Source organism: Spinacia oleracea, chromosome 6 (genome assembly GCF_020520425.1).
Source record: "Spinacia oleracea cultivar Varoflay chromosome 6, BTI_SOV_V1, whole genome shotgun sequence".
NCBI lineage: Eukaryota > Viridiplantae > Streptophyta > Magnoliopsida > Caryophyllales > Amaranthaceae > Spinacia > Spinacia oleracea.
The window spans coordinates 129,032,077-129,054,810 of NC_079492.1; the positions used below are offsets into that span (position 1 = coordinate 129,032,077).

Genomic DNA, 22,734 nt, shown 5'->3' on the forward strand with positions numbered 1-22,734 from the left:
CTACTTATCTTTTAACGGTCTTGTTTGAGTAGAAATCAATCAAACTTCCTCTTTCATACATTTGTGTGTGTATGTGTTTGTGACAGGAACATGAAGAGCTAGTCAGTTACTTCCATAAATCTTCATTACCATGGACATTATGATGTTATTTTTGTCCCCAAATAACGCTTAGATTTAGTCCCATTCCCACCATTTTTTTTCCCCAAATACCTTTGTGTGTGTATTTTTTTTGTGACAGGAATAAGAAGAGCTAGTCAGTTCCTTCCATAAAGCTTCATTACCATGTACATTATGATGTTATTTTTTTCCCCAAATAACACTTAGATTTAGTCCCATTCCCACCATTTATATATTATCGGCTACCAAACAGGTCGTGAGTGTCCACGTGTGATATCAATTCACTTTAGTGATAAACTCGTCAAAGTGACCCTAGTAAATAATAATCCGTATAAATGATCCTAATTAAGGGTAACTGTGAATCAATGACCCTAATGAAAGACCAAATTTATCCTGACCAAAGAAAAAAAGTAACATACTCAAAGATTACCTATGACAAGGACAAAAGACACCATAACCAAAGACATAACTGACCCTAACCAGAAATAGCACTAAAGTGACAAATAATATTTAGGTGGGCTCATACGTGTAGCCCATTTAAAATCACCGAGATCTACTTGATTGAAGTTGTTATTCGATAAATTATACGTAAACCAATGTTTTTTAAAAGTTTGTGAGTTGCAAATGAAAAAAGGCAATATAATGATTACTTTAGTCTCTGCAAAATTTCCAAGAGCTTTTTTCAGAAACGTAATCGCTAAAGCTATGCTTTCGGGATAAGATCAATTAGGATTAAGTTAGTGTTCAATAATTTGGTAAACTTGGACAATGGAAACACTCTCTAGCAATGGAGATTGTTATTGCGTCGAGAATTTCAACCCATTTGTTGTCTCTTTCGCTACCGTTCCGCCACAACTAACCGCTAACTGTCATACGGTGCCATAAAATCTACTTAATTTCCATGGATCATAAGAATGATGTTGATATGAAATTAAATTAGATTCCTCAATTTAGACAACGAAAGAGTAAAAAACAAAAACAAAAACAGATGCAGAACCACATGATCGACATGAAATAAGAAAAAAGTTGGTGTTTAACCACCAATTATTATTAATGCCCATTTATAATGAACATACAATGTTAATTTCAAAGTTTGCTATGGTTTATCCCAGGTTCCCAAACGAATATATCTCTTTTTCTTATCGTGATACAAATATAAACCATCATCAGCCGCTTTCCAAGTACAATGACGACCCCCACAATACCTATCCTCAAAACTTTGATCATTTTCATATGCTTCGTAATATAAATGACCATTGCTAGGCGATGTCAAGTTACAATTATAAGCAACCTTTTTCCAAAGCTCGCTTTTGAATGTCCAGTTGAAATTACTATTCAGTGGAATATGTTGAAGCCCTAGATCAGTAATTTTTTTACCACCTCCGATGCAATGTGCATCCAGAATATCCTTACTTAATCCATTCTCTATTTTTACCCAATATCTTGCTGGCAATATACTCCAAGATGCCACTAATGGTTGATCTGCGACTCCTAAAGTTAATATTATGGCTACTAATAGTTTCAACATTGTTGTTTAACTATGGCTTCTATAGGTTTCGCTTTCTTTGAGAAAATAGATAAGAAAGTTAGAGAGTTGGGGTTCTTGTGAGTAGAAATGTAGGATTACACAATCTATTTATAATGGTCTAAGACTTTTGATTTATGGTAAGGATTTAATCACTTTTCCCACAAGTTTTAATTCATGTGATATTTCAAAAGCCACAATTTAAACAGAAAGAACAGAGATAATAAAGCGACAAGTAAAAAGGAAATGATAAAGTAAATAAAGAGAAAACTAAAAAGAACGGAGACAGTAATTTTTAATTTATGGAATGTTTTTAATTTTGTGAATGAAACACGGGGGAGAAAAATCAAAATAGGGGAGGGGAATTCGAACTTGTAAACTATCATACACAAAATTTCAGCATTAATCACTAGATTAAAACATCTTATTTTAATTTATGGAAAATATAATTAGTGTGAAACAACTTTCTTTTCAACTTGCGAGAAAGGAAAGATATAATTGTTTCAATTGTTGTGTAAAAGCAATAAATGAACATTAATGAATATAAGATCTTTGGAGATTTTCTAATGCCAATTAATATCTTTCCTTTTTTCCAGATATGTTTTAATTGTTGCTTGTGAAGTACGCCTAACGTGTGCAATTCGTACATCACAAGCAAGATTCTACGTGGACTGGACATATTTGATAGTATATGATTCTATCCTTCTTATGGATCAATAAAGTTTGTTCTGAATTTCTGATCAAACCTATCTTTAAAAGAAAAGAAAAAATCTTTCTTATATCCGATCCTAAGTATCTAACATGTGGACATATTTTTCGAGTTTAAAAAATGATGGTTGTGGAATCCATACCAACATGTGAAACTAATTAGTTTTTTAGTTATTTTATTATCATTCATTGTACTTGAACATTTACTTTGATCCGAATAAATTACTTTCACAACAATCATGGTTCTTATTTTTAATAAATAAATTGTTTTTTCGGTTTTTTCAACAAATACCCCTGAGGTTTAACTTAATTCACTATATACCCTTATGTTTTCAATAATTCACTATATACTCATGAGGTTTGAGAATTTATCATGACCTTAATGCCTAACGGCGTTAAATTTCCATTAGTGTAATATTACCATTCTACCCCTATTGAGAGTATTGGGCCAAATAAAGCCAAACAAGCAATAAATCCTTATAATGTAAGCTAAACTAGCTATATACTAAAAATTACTTTAATACAATAACCTCTAATTAACTCGATCAATTAACTCCATTCCCCCCAAAAGAACTTAATTAACTCAATAAACTCTAATTAATCCAACCTAGTTAACCCCCTAATTTCTCGAAAAGGAAATTAGGTAATTTATACTTCTTTTACCCGGAAAAAACAAGCTTCAAACTTATCGCTCTTTTTATTTTTGTTTTGAACTTTTCTGGGTAATTTTTATTAATTAGATTTATCTTAACGATTTTTAATCGACGTCCTAATTCGCTAAAATCAACTGCATATTAATGGTCAAAGTATGGTAATACCCTAGTTGTTGCTTTCTTGATCCACTTAAACCTTAATTATACGAACTTAACTCAAAGAAATACTTAACTTAATTACAAACTCACACAAGGATTCAGAATTCATAATTCATAAATTATAAACTAAAAACTCTTATATAAAAAATACAACCCACGATAAACTCTGGAATTACCTAATTACACCTTGGAGAATTCACAATCCCGCCTGGAAACATATAAGACCTTTGAATGACTCTATGCACCTTCAACCTGAACTCAGAACTCATACTCGATTTTCGCCACCTGCAAAACATCTTAACTCTGCCCCCACCAAAACTACAAGAAAACAGTGAATTTGCGACCGCCAAAAGTAGTCGGGAAAATGGACAAAGTAGTCGTTAAATAATTTTTCGACCGAATGTAGTCGGAAAAGCGTGGTCGGAAAATCCCTGGTCGGAATTTGACTAAACTACGACTGATAAGTAGTCGGTAAGTTTTACCGACTACAGTATTGTCGGTAAAATACCGACTACTTAAGTAGTCGTTATTTTTCCGACTACGTAAGTAGTTGGTAATTTACCAACTACTTCTGTAGTCGGCAATTTTCCTTGACCGGACATCTGTTTAATTAGTAAAACACAAACCAAACATTAGTTGTATAAGTAAATTCCAAGAACAGTACACGTTCGCTATATGTAAGTATCTAATAAGAAGTAAATCCCTAGTAATATAATTCGTTCCATAAAAAGAGATAACATAATTCTCACTTCAAACATTAGATTATCAACGTTCGCTCCATAAAAAGAGATAGCATAATTCGCACTTCAAACATAAGATTATCAAACTACATCTTAATGTATGTTCAACACAACATTTTACAAACTAAATTGAATCAATCACATCAAGAACATGATAGCTAGTCGTCGTATGCATCATCATCATCATCATAGTCATCATCATCAAACTCATCATCATCATCATCATCATCATCGTCACTTGTCTCAAACTCAGCATTCTCATTCGCCACTTGGCTCAAACTCATCAGCCTCAACATCGTCATCATATATCTCATCCTCATCATCTTTTGGATCTTCATAATCTGGAATCTCATCTGGAGCACAAATAGCTGAAGAAACCTCATTCGCATATTCTTGGAGAAATTCTAAGTCAATTGGAGCATCAATCACTGACCTTACCTTAGTCTTAAACACAGCCCACCATTGGGCTTTATCCCTCTTCAAACTGGGGTAATGAGCAAAGTATAATTGGATAACTTGGTAAGACAATACAAACGGGTCGTACTTTGGGTACCTTTTAGAATGATTGACCTCCACCAGTTTGTGTTGTTCGTGAATGTTCATACCTTTCACGGAGTCCATCCAACTGCACTTAAACAAGATTTTCTTGTACTCTCAAAGCTTACCACAATAGGCAACTTCAACCACCTCCTCCAAAATGCCAAAGTAGTCAATTTCTTCAGGACTTTGTACAAACACTCCATAATTCATAGTTAACTTGTGTTTTTCATAGTCATGTGTGTGAAAATTATATCCATTCACATAGAAATGACTCCATGTTCTCACTTGTCTAGAGGGGCCCATTGCAAGAGCGCGTATCACATCATCCGTTATCAAAGACCGGAGAACCTAATTTGTAGAAGAAGTCATTAATTTTTGTATTATGTTAATGATTAGTATAAGTGATATCATATATCAATATAAACAATATATAATTAATCTCACATGTGACTTAAACCATTCAGGGAATTGAGCTTCGAATATACTCCAAATATCCTCCATAGCTATGTGTGGCTGAGTTTGGAGAATATGCTCCTCAAATTTTCTATGGTAGTTAAGGAAAAAAAGGATTAAATTACCGCTTTAAAAGAATTTTATAATAATTAAATATTAGTTTATTACCTTTCATAATCACCTAAGATGCCACTGTTTGCGAGCACATAAAGATGTGCTCGATCATACTCCATGTCTTGCAAGAAGCGCAAACGGACATTAGTAGGTGCACGACCACTATCAACCCTGAACATATAGGGGATATTAACATCATCTTGGTTCTCAACAACCGAATTGACGTTTCTTCCTAGATCCCTTGCTTTGGTGTCAACCTCCGGTTGAAAATAGTTGGAACAAAAGTTTGAAATCTCCTCCATTAGGTAAGCATTGCATATGGAGGCTTCTACACGTGCCTTATTTCCAACCTTACGCTTTAAATGGTTAAGAAACCTATAAATTAAGTAAGTGTAATCAATAGTTACTAGTAAATGTGCAGAATGCTAAAAAAGATTACTTATTTACACTTAAGGGTATTTATTTGATTACCTTTCAAATGGGTACATCCACCTGTACTGCACGGGACCACCAACCTTTGCCTCGTGTGGAAGATGGACTGGCAAATGTTCCATTGAGTTGAAAAATGCTGGGGGGGGGGGGGGGGGGGAATCTTCTCTAGCTTGCACAAGATCTTAACTATATTCTTATCCAAGCGATCTACATCACTCATTTTGATAGTGGGAGCGCATAAATCTCGAAATAATTGACTAATCTCCGTAATTTCCTTCCAAACATGCAAGGGAAGAAATTCCACTAAAGCAACAGGTAGTAACCCCTCCATGAAGACATGACAATCGTGGCTCTTCATTCCATGTAGCTTACATGATTAAAGATTGACACGCCTGCTCAAGTTTGAAGCGAATCCATCCCGGAATTTCAAGTCTCGAACCCATTCACATAACACCTTCTTATGAGCCTTGTCAAGTGCAAAAGGTGCTTTTGGCATGGTTTTACTTCCATTTTCAAGCTTTAACTGCCGACGTTTACAATATTTTGCCATGTCTTTTCTTGCATTAGTGGGTTCCAGGTGCTTCTTTTCAATGTGCATGACATCTAGGTTGTGCCGGAGAATACTTTGTTTGAACCATCCCTTTTTTGCAGTCTTCAACTTCTTAAGAGCCTGAGGACCATCAGTTGCTTGAGGCAAGTCCTTCACACATTGCCACAATTCTTCGCCACTCATTATATGCGGACCCATGCCATTTTCAACTTCGTTTTGCAGAAAGCTGTTTTATTCTTCCGAAAAGGGTGATCTTGTGGAAGAAATTGTCGATGGCAATCAAACCATGAAACTTTACCTCCATGTTCTAGCTAAAATGCCTTGGACTTATGCATACAGTAAGGGCATTCCTTCTTTCCAGTAGTGGACCATCCAAATAGCATTTCATATGCAGGGAAATCACTAATAGTCCACAAAAGGGTTGCGCGGAGGTTGAAATTCTGCTTGCTTGATATGTCGTAATTTATAGCCCCAACCCCCTATAACTGTTTCAAATCTTTGATGAGCGGTTGCATGTACACATCTAAGTGTCCCTTTGGATTTTTAGGACCGGGGACAAGCAAAGAAAGGAATATGAAGGGTTTTTTCATACACATCGATGGAGGCAAGTTGTATGGTGTAAGAATATTAGGCCAACATGAACATTGGGAGCCAAATTTACCATGGGGGAAAATCCATCCATGCACAAACCAAGCCTAACATTTCGAGGCTCTGATGCGAAATCAGAAAAGGTTGTATCCAAGTGCTTCCATGCTTCACTGTCACTAGGATGTGCAAAGGTGTTTTGAACTCGAGGATTCTTGGCGTGCCAAGTCATATCCTCAAAAACGTTCTTGGTAGCTTACAACCTTTGCAACCTAGGTGTCATTGGAAAATAGATTAGGACTTTAGCGTGAATAAGCTTACCTCTAGAAGCCTTCCTATACCGATCACTTCCACATACTCTACATTTATCTAATTGTGCTTCGGCTTTCCAGAAGAGAAAACAACCTTTAGGACATGAGTGGATCCTCTCATGAGGAAGTTCCAAGCCATTAAGAACCTTCTTTTTGCTATTGAAAGTTCTACCCATTTGGTTGTTATTTGGAATCGCATCATTCAACAAAGATGCAAACCCATCCACACACCTGTGTTGTAAGTTGAATTCACATTTCAAACTTGCAATTCTTGATGCCATCTCCAACACAGATAGGTTGCTCCTTTCATATAATGGGTATTCAGCTTCCTTTAGAAGGTCGATAAGCTTCTTGGCTTCATCATTTGGCTCTTCTTCAACTACATCGACCTCTTCGTTCAACATATGTTCTTGCTTATTTCCAAGAGCGTCAATAATCATATCACGGTATGGATTTGTTTGAACACGCGGGGCGGACTCTCCGAAACTTTCCCCTTGACATACCCATTCATAGTAATTACGAACAAACCCCTTCTTGTACAGATGTACTCTAACTGTTTCAACATCATATATAGAACCGTCTGTTATCACACAGGGAACATGGACATCTTATTTTTTCACCGTCACCACAATTTGGATTCTCTTTGCAAAACTCAATGAACTCTATAACCCCGTTGAGAAACTCGGGCTTAATATTGCGCCCATCAAGTCTATCATACATCCATTTACGCTCCCTCCATTTCATGATACCAAATTCTACACCTGATGAATCATATTTATATAGGGTATTCTAGGCTCATTTAGGTTGCATTTCTAGGCATTCGTCTCATTTTAGTTGCATTTAGAGTCATATTTGCATAAGTCGTCGTTATTGTACTCTATTACGCTCCGTTTGTGTTTTCTTTGATATTTCAGGTGATTTTACAATCATTTGGGTGCTTTCGGAGTGTTTGGAGGTGGAACGAATGATCACCTGATGGTTTGAGTCGGAGACGAAGTGTTTGATCGGAGAATTGAGTTTTCCGGGGATGATTAACTCGATATATCGCTTGTGCATAGCTCGCAAGACCCCTCGTTGGCTCGCAAGACATCTATCGTAGGCTCGCTACATTTATCGTTGGCTCGCAAGATCCCTCGTTGGCTCGCAAGATCCCTCGTTGGCTCGCAAGACATTTATCGTAGGCTCGCTACATTTATCGTTGGCTCGCTACATCCATCGTCGTGCCTCATCGCTTCATGGTTGCTTGTTTCACTAGGCCAGCGAGGGATGGCTCGCTAGCTCCCTCGCTGCCTCGTTGCTCGTCGCCTTGGCCTGCTATGCATCTCACTAGGCCAGCGAGGGATGGCTCGCTAGCTCCCTCGCTGCCTATAGCTTCGTCGTCTTGTCTTGCTGCACTTCACTAGGCCAACGAGGGATGGCTCGCTAGCTCCCTCGCTGCCTATAGCTTCGTCGCTTGGCTTGCTACACACACGCGCAGGGCAGCGAGGGATGGCTCGCTAGCTCCCTCGCTGCTCTACCTTTTTGCTAGTCGCTCATCATGATGCCAGCGAGGGATGGTGCGCGAGATCCCTCGCTGCCCATGCCTCGCCATCTATCTTCCCGTGTGCGCGGCTCGTGCTCGGGTTTGGCTGCCACATCATCGCTCCATCGACCAATCATCGACGACTTTTATTTTTATTTTCATATTTATTTAATTTTTTTTATTTTAGAAAATAGGAGCATATAAATACTCAAGGGAACTAATTAATTTCCCTCATGTTATTATTTTCCTAGAATTCTTTTAAACGTTCAGTTTTATTTCTCTCTCTACACATTATTGAGCCCTAGTTCATTCCATTCAATTAATCAATCTAGAGGTAATTCAATAATTTCTTTTGCTTTTATTCTTTCTTATTATTTTCGTTTCTTAGATTAATTCGTCCTTTGATTATGAATCTCGTTTTCATTATGTATTTCATGCTTGTTAATTCAATTATGAGCGAGTAGTTATATTCTAGGGCTAAGTTAGGGAAGCCATGTTTATACCATGATTGTTATGCAATAAAGTTTGCTAATCTATAGATTATTGCTTGAGTAATTCCAATTGATTTGTTCTTAATCGTTGATTCATGTTATCGGCCAATTTCATGGATTAATTATCTAGCTAATAGGAATTAGAATCGAAAGATCGTGTTTTTAGAGGCTTTGTACAATTGGCAATTCTGATTATGTTAGCGATCGTACTGCATATGTTGAATTGAAAGTGTTAAGACCCGACCGTAGGATTAGCATGTACTTTAATTACTCGACCTAGTTTATTCGTTGTCGAATTGAATTGTGTTATTGGATTGGTATAAGCATGGTGAACCGAACAGACGCCCTAGACCTTTAATTCATTGATAAATTACGCATTTTTATTATTGTTTTAGCTTTAGTAGTTAATACTCAAACTCAACTTTCGTTATTGAAATAGTTCGTATAATTGGGCAAAAACTAATAGAACTTGTCTCCCTGTGGGATCGACCCGTATTTGCTAAGTATCTGCTAACAACAGACACCGTGCACTTGCGGTATCACTTTTTAATCTATCAAGTTTTTGGCGCCGTTGCCGGGGAGACGGCTATATTCTATTAGTTTTAGTTTGATTATTTGAACTGTTTCCATCGTCTCATTGGAACTTTTAGTTCCAATTGAGGCAAATTTCACTGCGTTTTCTTGTCTGTTGTTTATGCCCAGGTCTGCTAGAACAGGTACCTTAGTTCCACCCGATCCCGATCTTGGTAAGACTCTTCGACAACTCAAAAAGAAACAACAAAACAAGAAGCAGTCAGGGGTTCAAGACTCACAAACTCCACCGAGTCACACGATGTCTAAATCCTTGAAATCATATGGGGTTCCTTCCTCGAGCAGTGTTCCGACTGGGCTCACAATGCCAACTATTGAGGCAATCAACTTTGAGATCAAGCCCGCTCTAATCTCTATGGTCTCACAAAATCAATATGGTGGCCATCCATCTGAGGAACCCACCAACCATCTGCAGAGGTTCAACCAACTATGTGGCACTATCAAGCATCAAGGGGTCACTCAAGACCAATTGAAAGTAATGTTGTTTGGTTTTAGCCTTCGTGACAAGGCACAAATATGGTTGAACGATGTCAAGGAGACAGAGTGGAGTGCTATTTCACAAGCCTTTCTCGAAGAATTCTTTCCACCCACCAAGACGGCTGAAATAAGGCACAAGTTGACTACATTTACGCAAGAACCGGGAGAGTCACTTAGAGAAGCCTGGGATAGATTCAAGGCTTTGCAGCGGTCGTGCCCGCATCATAATATTGAAAAATGGTTCTTGGTTCAGATTTTCTACCATGGTTTGCAAGATGAAACAAAGAACACGGTTGATTCTGCTTCTGGAGGTGTTTTTCTTGACAAAGAAGTGGATGCAGGTTATGATTTCCTTGCCAATCTTGCCGCTAATCATTACAGCACCACCAGAACTACATCTAAGAAGGGCAAGATTGATGTCGATGCTTATGCCCTATTGTCATCACAAGTGGCAGCCTTGAACCTAAAGATCGATGCTTTGAAGTCCCCTCAGTCTGGTACTCCCCCAATGAGTATCAATGCTATGTCCAGTGTAGCTCCGGTAACAACTTCTTACTGCGAAGTATGTGGAATCCAAGGTCACTTTGGTCATGAGTGCTCTTATAGTCTGCAGGATACCACGCGAATGGAGAAAGTGAATGCTTTTCAACAGAGGCAACCCGATGACCCATATTCCAACTCGTACAATCCAGGTTGGAGGAATCATCCAAATTTCTCATATCGAAGCAACAATGCTCAAAATCCTCAACCCCAGCAACAATGGTCACAACCACAGTTCCATCCACCTCAGGCACATGTTGCTAGGCCTCCATTTCCACAAGGAGCCTCACATAATGCTCCCCCGGGGTTTAATAGACCCCCGCACCAAGGCTATCAGCAACAACCTCCGCAGAGCAATGCCACTCCAGAGCCTAACATGAGTGACCTGTATAAACTCATAGCGAATATGCAGAAGACCTCAGAGATTGCTCAAAAGAACCACGATGAGAGCATAAAGGAGTTGAAGAATCAAAATAGAATGTTGGAAAACCAAGTTGCTCAACTCGCTGATACTTTGTCAAAAAGGCAACCGGGAAAACTTGCAGGGCAATCTACTTCATCTCAAGATCACACTAGAGAGAGTGCTTGTGCCATAGTTCTTCACAGTGGTACTACATATGATGCCCCCTTGGTACCTACTGATTTTATAGATATTGAAAAGGGGAGAGAGGAGGCTAGAAGGACTAAGGAAAGAGTCAAGGAGAAGGCTATTGATGATTCTCGCCCTTTTGTTCCTCGATTGCCATTTCCACATCGACAATATAAGTCAAAGGGTGATCATCAGTCTGGTGAAGAGGCACATGTTGAAATTAAGACTGTGGATGTAGGGGTTGAAACCCCGGGTGTTGAGGATGAAATAGAGGAGAATAAGAGCGGCAAGGAGAAGGTTACTGATTCTCCCCCTTTTGCACCTACACTACCATTTCCTCATCAAATGCAGAAAGCAAAGGTTGATCAACAGTTCGGTAAGTTCTTGGCTATGGTCAAAAATCTCGAGGTAACGATTCCTTTCATTGATTTAATATCTCAGATTCCTATGTATGCAAAATATTTAAAGGAATTAATCACTAAGAAAAGGGATCTTGGTGGTGTAGAGAGAGTGGCTCTAACTGAGGAGTGTAGTGCTATGTTACAAAACAAGTCTCCTCCTAAACTAAAGGACCCCGGTAGTTTCTCCATCCCTTGTCATATAGGTGCTTTATTCGTTGATAAGGCTCTATGTGATTTAGGTGCTAGTGTGTCCGTCATTCCCCTCTCTATTTATAAAAAGTTGAACATGGGAGAATTGAAATGTACCACCATTACTCTGCAAATGGCCGACCATTCTATTAAATACCCCTTAGGTGTTTTAGAAAACGTCCCCGTGCGAGTAGGTAAATTCTATATTCCTGTAGACTTTGTTGTACTTGACATAGAAGAGGACAACCAGATTCCAATAATCTTAGGCAGGCCATTCCTTCATACCGCGGGGGCAGTTATCGATGTTAAGAAAGGAAGGCTAACCTTGACTGTAGGGGATGATAAGGTGAGCTTTAACTTGTCTCATGAGATGAAAAGTCCAATGCAAGAAGTGTCTTATTCTTTGATTGCCTCTAATGCTAAGTTGCCTCATTCTTATTCTAGAAATTTTTCAAATAATGCACTTGGTTTGGAAGAGTTTGCAGGTGATGATGATCCTGGTGATACAGTTGATGCTAGTCCAATAGTTGGAGCAAGAAGTTTGGTACTCGATAGCACAAAGTTCAAACTGAACGACCAACGGTTGAAGCTATACACTGAAAAAGCGTTCATTGGAAAATTGGAGATGGCCTATCTCTCCAATCCACCCATCGACGCTTGATTTTTGAGGTTTGGAGTCAAGCTAATGACTTAAAACGAGCGCTTATCGGGAGGCAACCCGGTTTCTAATTTTCCCTCATCTCATTTTTTTTTCGTTTATTTCAATTTTGATTTATTTTTCTACTTTAATTTAATTTTTTTTACTTTTATTTGGTTATTTATTAAAAAAAAAAAAAAAAAAATAGAAACAACAAAAGCATAAAAATATTTCCCTTTGAGTTCACTTGAATTCATAATTTTTATTTTTTATTTTTCGATTAGTTTTTGTTAATACTACTTATTTATTTGTTTATTTTTGTGTGTTTAATTTTTACTAACGATTCTAATTTTTTTTAGTTTAGTGGTCTTGAATTTTATTTTATTTTCAGAATTATTGGTGCAAGATCAAGTTAATTCCGAATTTTTGATGCATCAACAAGCTTCGGCCAGCTCACTCAGTGCCGTTGTGCTGCTCTCTTGTGCCACCAGCCCACCACCTTCCCTTCTCTCCACCACTCAAATCTCCCACCTTCACCAGTATTCTATTCATGAATTTAAAACCCTAACTTTTGAAATTAATTTGGGGGTTTTTGGTTCTTTGTGGGCATTGGCAAATTGTGTAGTATTGGTGCTCGTTTGCGTAATTCACGTGAGTTCGCAACCACATTCTAGTCTTGGTGATATATAAATGGTATCAAAATTTCCTACATTTTATTCACTTGAATCAAATTTTGAAAAGAAAATGGGAATTTTGATATAATATTGGATATTGAATTCGGATTCTTGTTGTTGGTTGTGGATATTATATGAATTATTTATTGAGATTGTTTAACGTTCGTTGGTTGTTGAGTTTGAATTTTTAGCATTGGGAGATAATTGATTATTGCTTGAACTATTTGTTGAGATTAATCGTTGAATCTTGAAGTATGCACCGTCTTGGTTGATTGGAGTATTTTAAATCGTGGTTGTTGCATCATGAAAGCAACTAAACCAACTAGCTTTCACCCAAATCCACCACATCTATGGAGATTGGCTCTTAGCGTAGTCAGTTTGAAGCTTCTGGCCACACCGCTTCTACTGTCGACAGTCGTACCGAGTCATACTCGGCAGACGATGCTCATCACGAGTGAGCATTTCCCATCTCTCTCCCTTGTTTGAATTTTTCTGTTGCTATTTTCACAGTGAGGGCACTGTGTTTTGTTTAGCTTGGGGGAGGGATATCTATCTTTATTGCTTTCTAGTATAGTTTTATTGCTTTTTTAGGTGTTGTACGCTTTGTACCATCCATTAGGGGTGGGAGTTTACGTGCAACCAAAAAAATGTACTGCTTTCCTAGTGTTATTGTTCAATTTAGTTGCACTCTTACTTGCATTCTTACTTGCATTCATATGTCTTTATACCCTGCATTGTGCAATTGACTTTCAAACTATGTTCGGGCTTTATTTGACTCTCTTGAGCTTCTTTTGAACTTAGTTATGATTCTGAAATTCAGTCGGTCATGCTATACATTGATAACTGCTTGGCATTGTGTGAACCAATTGAATGGTATGCGGTAAGATGTTGGTCTCGTGTCAAGAATAGCTAGCCAATTATCTTGTAGGTCACCTTACTATGTGTTTGTGTGATTGATGTGACTTGTTATCGTATGATTTTGGCTTGAGATTCATTAGTAGTTTAGTTGCAACTCACGCATGCCGCGTATGACAGAGGCCATTCTCTTAGGAAGCCTTCAGACGAACTTAGAAACATCAGTTCCTGCCTTTCATACCCATGTTGTAGCCTTGTCCGTTTATTGTTTTAACTCCACAAAATTGAGCCCTATTAGCCCCGTTGGTTACTTGTCCCGAGTCTAGCTTGGGGGAGCTTCGGTGTTCGTAATGGTTTCATTGATGTTGATTGATTGGCACACTAAGCCAATAGTTCGTGGTTCGAGGCTATGTTTGGATTTGTGGTTCGGAAATGGTGTATATTATTGTTGGCACCCAAGCTTGTAACAGTTAGAATTAGATTTATCTATGTACTTTCGATTTCATTCTTTAGTTTCATTTTCAATAAAAAAAAAAAAAAAAAAAGAAAAATCAAAGAAAAATCAAAAATACGTTTTTCGTTTTTGTATATAGTTTGAAGGCAGGGAAAGGGGATTGAACAAAGATCATTGACATTATATTATGTTTTTCCCCTTGGTCATATATAACTTGGTTGATTGTTCGGGTTTCATGGTTCGACGGAGTTGGATTTTCAGCATTATCACGCCGACGCATATAGTTCACATTTGCTCCCCAAGTTGGACCTTACTCTCACTTTTTCCCAAATTATATCCTACCCTTCCTTTCCACCTAGCCCCGTTACAAGCTTACTATAAAGACCTCTTGATCGGCATGTTTGTTTTGTGAATAAGCGAAAATTGTTTCTTGCTATTGTCATCTTACCCCGCGTTGCATCATATATTCATATTCTACAAAGTATGCGGCGAAGACTAGCTTGATTGAGAACGGTTTGTGGCTAAGCTTGGTTGTTTCAATTGTGGATCATGATGCTTTGTGGTTCTATTTGTATCCGAGCTAAATTTCTGTCTTAATAACTTTGTTTGATTGTTTGCCCGAGAGTTGAGTAGGTTTGTTCAAGTTCAATGAAAGTCATGTGCGTCTCATTTCTCTGTTTTCGGTCTAGTGTTGCTTGGGGACAAGCAACAGTTCAGCTTGGGGGAATTTGATGAATCATATTTATATAGGGTATTCTAGGCTCATTTAGGTTGCATTTCTAGGCATTCGTCTCATTTTAGTTGCATTTAGAGTCATAATTGCATAAGTCGTCGTTATTGTACTCTATTACGCTCCGTTTGTGTTTTCTTTGATATTTCAGGTGATTTTACAATCATTTGGGTGCTTTCGGAGTGTTTGGAGGTGGAACGAATGATCACCGGATGGTTTGAGTCGGAGACGAAGTGTTTGATCGGAGAATTGAGTTTTCCGGGGATGATTAACTCGATATATCGCTTGTGCATAGCTCGCAAGACCCCTCGTTGGCTCGCAAGACATCTATCGTAGGCTCGCTACATTTATCGTTGGCTCGCAAGATCCCTCGTTGGCTCGCAAGATCCCTCGTTGGCTCGCAAGACATTTATCGTAGGCTCGCTACATTTATCGTTGGCTCGCTACATCCATCGTCGTGCCTCATCGCTTCATGGTTGCTTGTTTCACTAGGCCAGCGAGGGATGGCTCGCTAGCTCCCTCGCTGCCTCGTTGCTCGTCGCCTTGGCCTGCTATGCATCTCACTAGGCCAGCGAGGGATGGCTCGCTAGCTCCCTCGCTGCCTATAGCTTCGTCGTCTTGTCTTGCTGCACTTCACTAGGCCAGCGAGGGATGGCTCGCTAGCTCCCTCGCTGCCTATAGCTTCGTCGCTTGGCTTGCTACACACACGCGCAGGGCAGCGAGGGATGGCTCGCTAGCTCCCTCGCTGCTCTACCTTCTTGCTAGTCGCTCATCATGATGCCAGCGAGGGATGGTGCGCGAGATCCCTCGCTGCCCATGCCTCGCCATCTATCTTCCCGTGTGCGCGGCTCGTGCTCGGGTTTGGCTGCCACATCATCGCTCCATCGACCAATCATCGACGACTTTTATTTTTATTTTCATATTTATTTAATTTTTTTATTTTAGAAAATAGGAGCATATAAATACTCAAGGGAACTAATTAATTTCCCTCATGTTATTATTTTCCTAGAATTCTTTTAAACATTCAGTTTTATTTCTCTCTCTACACATTATTGAGCCCTAGTTCATTCCATTCAATTAATCAATCTAGAGGTAATTCAATAATTTCTTTTGCTTTTATTCTTTCTTATTATTTTCGTTTCTTAGATTAATTCGTCCTTTGATTATGAATCTCGTTTTCATTATGTATTTCATGCTTGTTAATTCAATTATGAGCGAGTAGTTATATTCTAGGGCTAAGTTAGGGAAGCCATGTTTATACCATGATTGTTATGCAATAAAGTTTGCTAATCTATAGATTATTTCTTGAGTAATTCCAATTGATTTGTTCTTAATCGTTGATTCATGTTATCGGCCAATTTCATGGATTAATTATCTAGCTAATAGGAATTAGAATCGAAAGATCGTGTTTTTAGAGGCTTTGTACAATTGGCAATTCTGATTATGTTAGCGATCGTACTGCATATGTTGAATTGAAAGTGTTAAGACCCGACCGTAGGATTAGCATGTACTTTAATTACTCGACCTAGTTTATTCGTTGTCGAATTGAATTGTGTTATTGGATTGGTATAAGCATGGTGAACCGAACAGACGCCCTAGACCTTTAATTCATTGATAAATTACGCATTTTTATTATTGTTTTAGCTTTAGTAGTTAATACTCAAACTCAACTTTCGTTATTGAAATAGTTCGTATAATTGGGCAAAAACTAATAGAACTTGTCTCCCTGTGGGATCGACCCGTATTTGCTAAGTATCTGCTAACAACAGACACCGTGCACTTGCGGTATCACTTTTTAATCTATCAACACCCTCCACAAAAAACATGTTACTAACTAATTAAATTCTACACATCTCACACTACTCGTGATACTAAACCTAATACATAGTCTTACTAACGCTAGATGTTTTCTAAATAAGAAATCAAATAATTCTTACTATAACATATCAAACACACGTATTAATAGTTAAAAAAATGTTCAACATTTTATTAGGACAAGTGAATAATATTATATGTACACAAATGTATAATGCATGAATTTACTAATTTAAAGTGTATCAATAACATAACTTTTTTTAATTAATGTTCTAAATATAAAGAACAATTGATTCTCAAAAAGGTTGATTCTCAAATAAGGACTATGAATAAAGAACATTATTATTATACTAGCTAACTAAGTTTCTTTTAAATCAACTATATTTAACCAATCAATAACCAATCGTTAAATCAACAACTAAAATAAATCGACAAATAAATCAACAAAAAAAATCAACAAAAAATAAAATCAACAAAAAAAAATCAACAAAAAATAAAAAATCAGCAAATAAAATAAATAAATAAAATAAAATCAACGTAATATCCATATTTTAAACAAAAAATCAACATGATAAATCAACATAATATTAAATCAATTAACGAAATTGGTTAGGTTTGAAAAATTGAAAAATACTAAATCAATTAAAGAAGAAAGAGATGTACCTAAGAAGGGAGAGGGGGTGGCGGTGGTGGTTGAATGCGGTGGGCTGCGTCGGTGGTTGTTGGCTGCGTCGTTTGTTGGTGCCTACGTCGCGGGTCGCCTGCGTCTTGGGTTGGCCGACGACGATGGGTGGCCAACGACAGTGGGTGGTCGGCGATGGTGGGTTGTGTGGTGTGAGTAGTTTGCGTTTGATTTTCAGATCTGAGGTTTTTTTGGATGGAATGTGCGTTTGTTGCAATGAAGTAACCGAACTCTTGGTGGAGAGGAAAATTTTTGATTTAAAAAAAACGACCACTATTTTGGTCGTACAAAGTAGTCGGTAAAATTTTCATTTTTTTTTTGATTTTTTTTCCAACTACTCCCTCCGTCCCTTAATACTCGCACCGCTTTTCTTTTCGGGCCGTCCCTTAATACTTGCACCGCTTCTATAAATTGAAAAATTTACCAATATTATATTATTTCTCACACTTACCGACTAACCTACCTACACCCATACTCTCTACAAAAAATCATTTAAAAATTCACATCCCCCACTCACCACTCCCCACCCCTTACACATTTCTCACTAACTATATCAAGAAAAATACCCCACTATCAACTAACACCCATTAAGTTAATAAGTCAATTCAAATGTCTTAAACTCCGCATCGGTCAAACTGGTGCGAGTATTAAGGGACGGAGGGAGTACAAAGTAGTCGGTAAAACTTTATTTTAACGACCAACCTCAATGTAGTCAGTAAATTCCGACTACATTAGGTAGTCGGTAAAATATTTGGTCGGTAAAATATTTGGTCGGTAAAAGTAGTCGGTAAGTTTTTTCAAATATTTGTTTTGATCGACTTAATTCACGACTATTAAGTAGTCGTAGTTTACCTGCAAAGTAGTCGTAAATTACCAACCATAAAATGTTAGTCGGTAAAAGTTAAATTTAACGACTACCTTTTAATTAGTCGGTAAAATTTAATTTTACCGACTACTTTTCTTACGGTCGGAAAATTCAGTCGTAAAATCACCGTTTTCTTGTAGTATCAGAGGAGAGCCGCAAATAGGAGAGAGAGAGAGAGAGAGAGAGAGAGAGAGAGAGAGAGAGAGAGAGAGAGAGAGAGGGGTGATCAAGAGGGCTCTAAAACAAAATAGGAGAGAGAAAGGGCAGATCGAGATGTAGAGGAAGGAGGATATCGAGAGGAGAGAGATGGATTGACGAAGACAATGAGGGCGGAGTTGATGTTGGCAGCAAGCTCCATCAATGGATACCGTGAAACTATAAGCTCATTTGGACATAAAGAGAAAAGAAAGACTAATAGAAGGTTTTTTTTAAACTGTACGATTAATTAGGGGGGTATTAGAAGTCGGAGGAGAAAATTCAAGTTGGATATTTAGTTTGTAACGGAAATTTAACGGTCGGCATGCTCACGTCTTGATAATTTTTCAAATCACGGGGTATAAAGTAAATTATTGAAAATACGAGGGTATTTGGTAAATTTGAAGGAAATAATGCCCTTGGTCCAAGTATGCATTCTATGTTAAGTCTAATAAATGCGGTTCAGTATTAATTAACAAGTTAATAATTCAGTGAGATCAAGTGAGCTGAATGCCTAGCTAGAGGCCGCTTCAGTTCAAGTGGAATTAATGATATTAATCCACAGCTTACTCTTGACTGAACCCGTAGGGTCACACAAATAGTACGTAAACGGATCAAGTATTTAATGGCATTAAATACTCCATCTATGAATATTCGGAACCGACGGATCTTGGTTTCAGTGGGAGCTAAGATCGTCACAGGCAAGAAATGAATACTCCGGAAACGATGATATTGCCGGAAACGGAAATATGGATCGTATCGGAAATATAAATATTATCCAAGTCGTAGATGTTGCCGGAAACGGAAACATGGTACGTATCGGAAAATATTATCGGAAATGGAAATATTGCCAGAATCGGAAATATTGCCGGAAACGGAAATATTGTCAGAATCGGAAATATTACCGGAATCGGAAAATAATTCCGGAAACGGAAATATTAAATATTTGTTCGAAACGGAAATTAATTCCGGAATCGGAAATATTAAATATTGTTCGTATCGGAAATGAATTCCGGAATCGGAAAATTTAATCGGAAGCGCATCGTACGAATAAGCATCGGACGAGGCCTGCCGGACGAGGCCCAGCACGAAGCCAGGCCATCGCCCAGCAAGCCAAGCGCGCCGCACAAACAGCCACGCCAGGCCCAGCGCAAGGCCAGGCCCAGCAGGCTGCGCAGCGCGCACAACGCGCACAGCACGCGCAGCGCGCAGCGCGCGCGGGCGCTGCGTGGGCTGCTGCTCGCGCGCACGCATGGGGCCCATCGTGGCAGCCGTGCGTGTGTGTGCAAGTGTTTGTGTTCGTGCACGTTTCCTAAAACATGCAGAGTTCGGTTAATGATTAAATTCCTAATTCTATTTGATAAATTAATTAAATTAGAGTTCTTGTAGGATTCTAGGTTTAATTAATTTGTATCTGAATAGGGTTTCGATTCCCTTTCCATACCCCTATAAATATGAGGCTAGGGCTCACAATTTATAACGAGTTTCAAAGTATTCAAAAGTGAGTTTTTTGAGAGAAAATTAAAACACACATCTTGCTCATAAAGTGCCGAAATTTTCTAGTACCTTAAGGGCGATTCTAGTTGGTCAATCTTAAGGCGGATCCGGACGTGCTGTGGACTATCTACGGAGGGACGACACTTGGAGTCCTAAAGACTTGTTCTTGTTCGGTTCGGGCGCAGCTAGGGAGGGCACGCAACAAAGAGTATGCATCTAAATTATGCTATATGATTATGTGTAAATAATATGTTGTCCTGGGTTAATGGTTGTTTCCGCATGATCTATGTAATGTCATATGTATCATAACCTAACAGTGGTATCACGAGCCCCTTATTATTTTCATAATCTAAATTGCATGAACATGGTTAAATATTACAAATTTGCAAGAATTAAAAGGGGTGATTAATTTTCGTAATTGTTAATTAATTGCAAATTGCGTTTATTTAATTATACGTACGCAGTTTTTCGGCAGTTTCTTCGTTACTCATCCGAATTGAGTGATTTTTGTGTCAATTCCGCATGTAAAAGGCATTCTAAAATTTTGACAAAATTAGTATTTTTCTGCCGAACCCAGAATTCTCAAATTCGAAGCCTAACTATGACTTTTCGAAGGTTTTAGTTTTTCGAATGCAAAATTTCGTAAATTTAAGATGTTAAATTAAATATTTGCGATTCTTGTTGATAAATCTTGAATTTTTGATTGACCTACTGCATATGTTTAACAAGTTTGAATGCCTAGTCTTGTTAATTATGCAATCTAATTTGTAATTATGATTAATTTGTTGAAAATTAGAATAATTTAGAATTAATTTGATTTTCATAATTAATTGTAATTTAATTGGAAACCTATGATTAAAAACCACCATAAAAATTGTAAATTTATGATAAATTTTAAATTTTTATGACCTAGACTTGAATCCATAACAATCGGAAATCAATTGGATAATAAATTTTCGATTTTTCGCCCTAAAATTATGAAATTAATATTATTTATTAATTTGTCATTAATTTTAAATATAAATTTTAAATTTTTATGCGATTCGTTCATAAAACTTGCACGCACGAAGCAATGGACGCTTCGTGTTACCCTTAAGGGGTGTTGTATAATGCGGGCATGCGACGACGAGCAAGGGAGCTCGTCGCCCGTGCGACACGAATGCAATGAGCAAGGGCGTAGTGCACGAGCACAAGGCAGCAGCCCTGCCTTGTGTCGTGTGCCACGAGCAATGGACGAATGAGCATGGGCGAAGGGCGAGCCAAGGCAGTCGCGTGTGGGCAGCAAGCGAGCTGCGCCACAACGCGCGCTGCCTCGCACAAGAGCGCGCAGCCTCGCGCGCAGCGAGCGCAAGCTCGCGTGCCACGAGCTCTGCGCCCAGCATTGCTCGCGCGCACAACGAGCGAGGACTCGCGCGCACAGCCAGCATTGCTCGCGCGCACAGCGAGCGATGTCGCCCGCCCATCGAGCGATGTCGCGCGCCCAGCGAGCGATGGCTCGCCCGCACTGCGAGCGATAGCTCGCGTGCGATGAGCGCTGGCGCGCGCAGCGAGCACCAATGCGTGCGGAGGCTTGCGATGGGGATGCAGCAGCTATGCGACGAGCGCATGGGCTGCGCGCACATGGCCAGCAATGGCTGTGTGCGTGCGGCCCATGGGCGTGCAACGCGTAGGGTGTTTGCGTTACGATTAAAGATCGTTTTGAATGTTTAATTTGAAAATTTCAGTTCACGTAATTTTAATTAATTTTAAAATTAATAATTTAAATTATTGTCTTGGATTTTAATTTTGAATATTGTAATTATAATAAATTTTATTTATTCTAATTATTTTACTAAAATTAAAATCATGAATTAATTTAAATACGACTGAAATTAAATTAAACTTTTTGGATTCAATTATAAATTTATATGAGCTTTAAATTTTAATTAAATTTGTATGTTTCCGGTTAGACTAGAAATACATTTTTATGTTTAAAATTAGTAAAGCATATAAATTTATTGGTTTAAGTGGGAGCGTATTTTAGTCATAAACTCTTGATTAGGTCTACAAATCCTTAAGGTTAAAACAACTTGATTAGAATAAATAAGGACTGAATAATTGGTAGATTATTGGTGCCCTTGATTAATTGCTGCAAATGTTTACGTGATGCATAATGTGTTTTACTAACCAGCTATGTGGGCCATTCATGATAATGAATGGGTGAATGGTATATATTGTATATGTACTGTTTTGCAGGTTATGAAGTGACTAGTATGGCCCAAATAGGATAGAAAATATGGTCTGCGTACCATTAATTTGAATGTAATTGGTCTAAAGTACCAAAGTTATTTTTCAATTCAAATATGGTCTGTGTACCATCAAATAGTTGTAATTAGTTATAGCTTATCCTATTTGAAGAAAATGGTGCCTCCCACGGAGATTTTCAAGACGGACTTTGAAGTCAAAGCTTCAAGATGAAGTCGGGCCATACTAGATCACATTTATCTTATGCATGCTTTAAGTTATTTATTGTTTTAAATATGTCTTAAAATGCATGAGATCAAAAGCTTGATTATGTTGCATGATTAAGGATTTTAGTTCACTTAAAATCTAACCAACATAGTAAGAGCCTTAAGTTCCAAACTTAAAAATTGAGTTATAAGG

At 38.1% G+C, this 22,734-nt stretch overlaps 1 protein-coding gene across 1 annotated transcript; it reads right to left on the minus strand.

Moving 5' to 3' along the window:
- Positions 1 to 1,213: 1,213 nt before the first annotated feature.
- Positions 1,214 to 1,645, minus strand: LOC130463600 (S-protein homolog 1-like). The gene has a single exon (XM_056832778.1). The coding sequence runs from the start codon at positions 1,643 to 1,645 to the stop codon at positions 1,214 to 1,216; it is 432 nt and encodes a 143-aa protein (XP_056688756.1).
- Between the last annotated feature and the right edge of the window lie 21,089 nt (positions 1,646 to 22,734).

Coding starts and splice junctions, on each gene's coding strand:
- LOC130463600 (XM_056832778.1), bottom strand. CDS start 1,645: ATGTTGAAACTATTAGTAGCCATAATATTAACTTTAGGAGTCGCAGAT.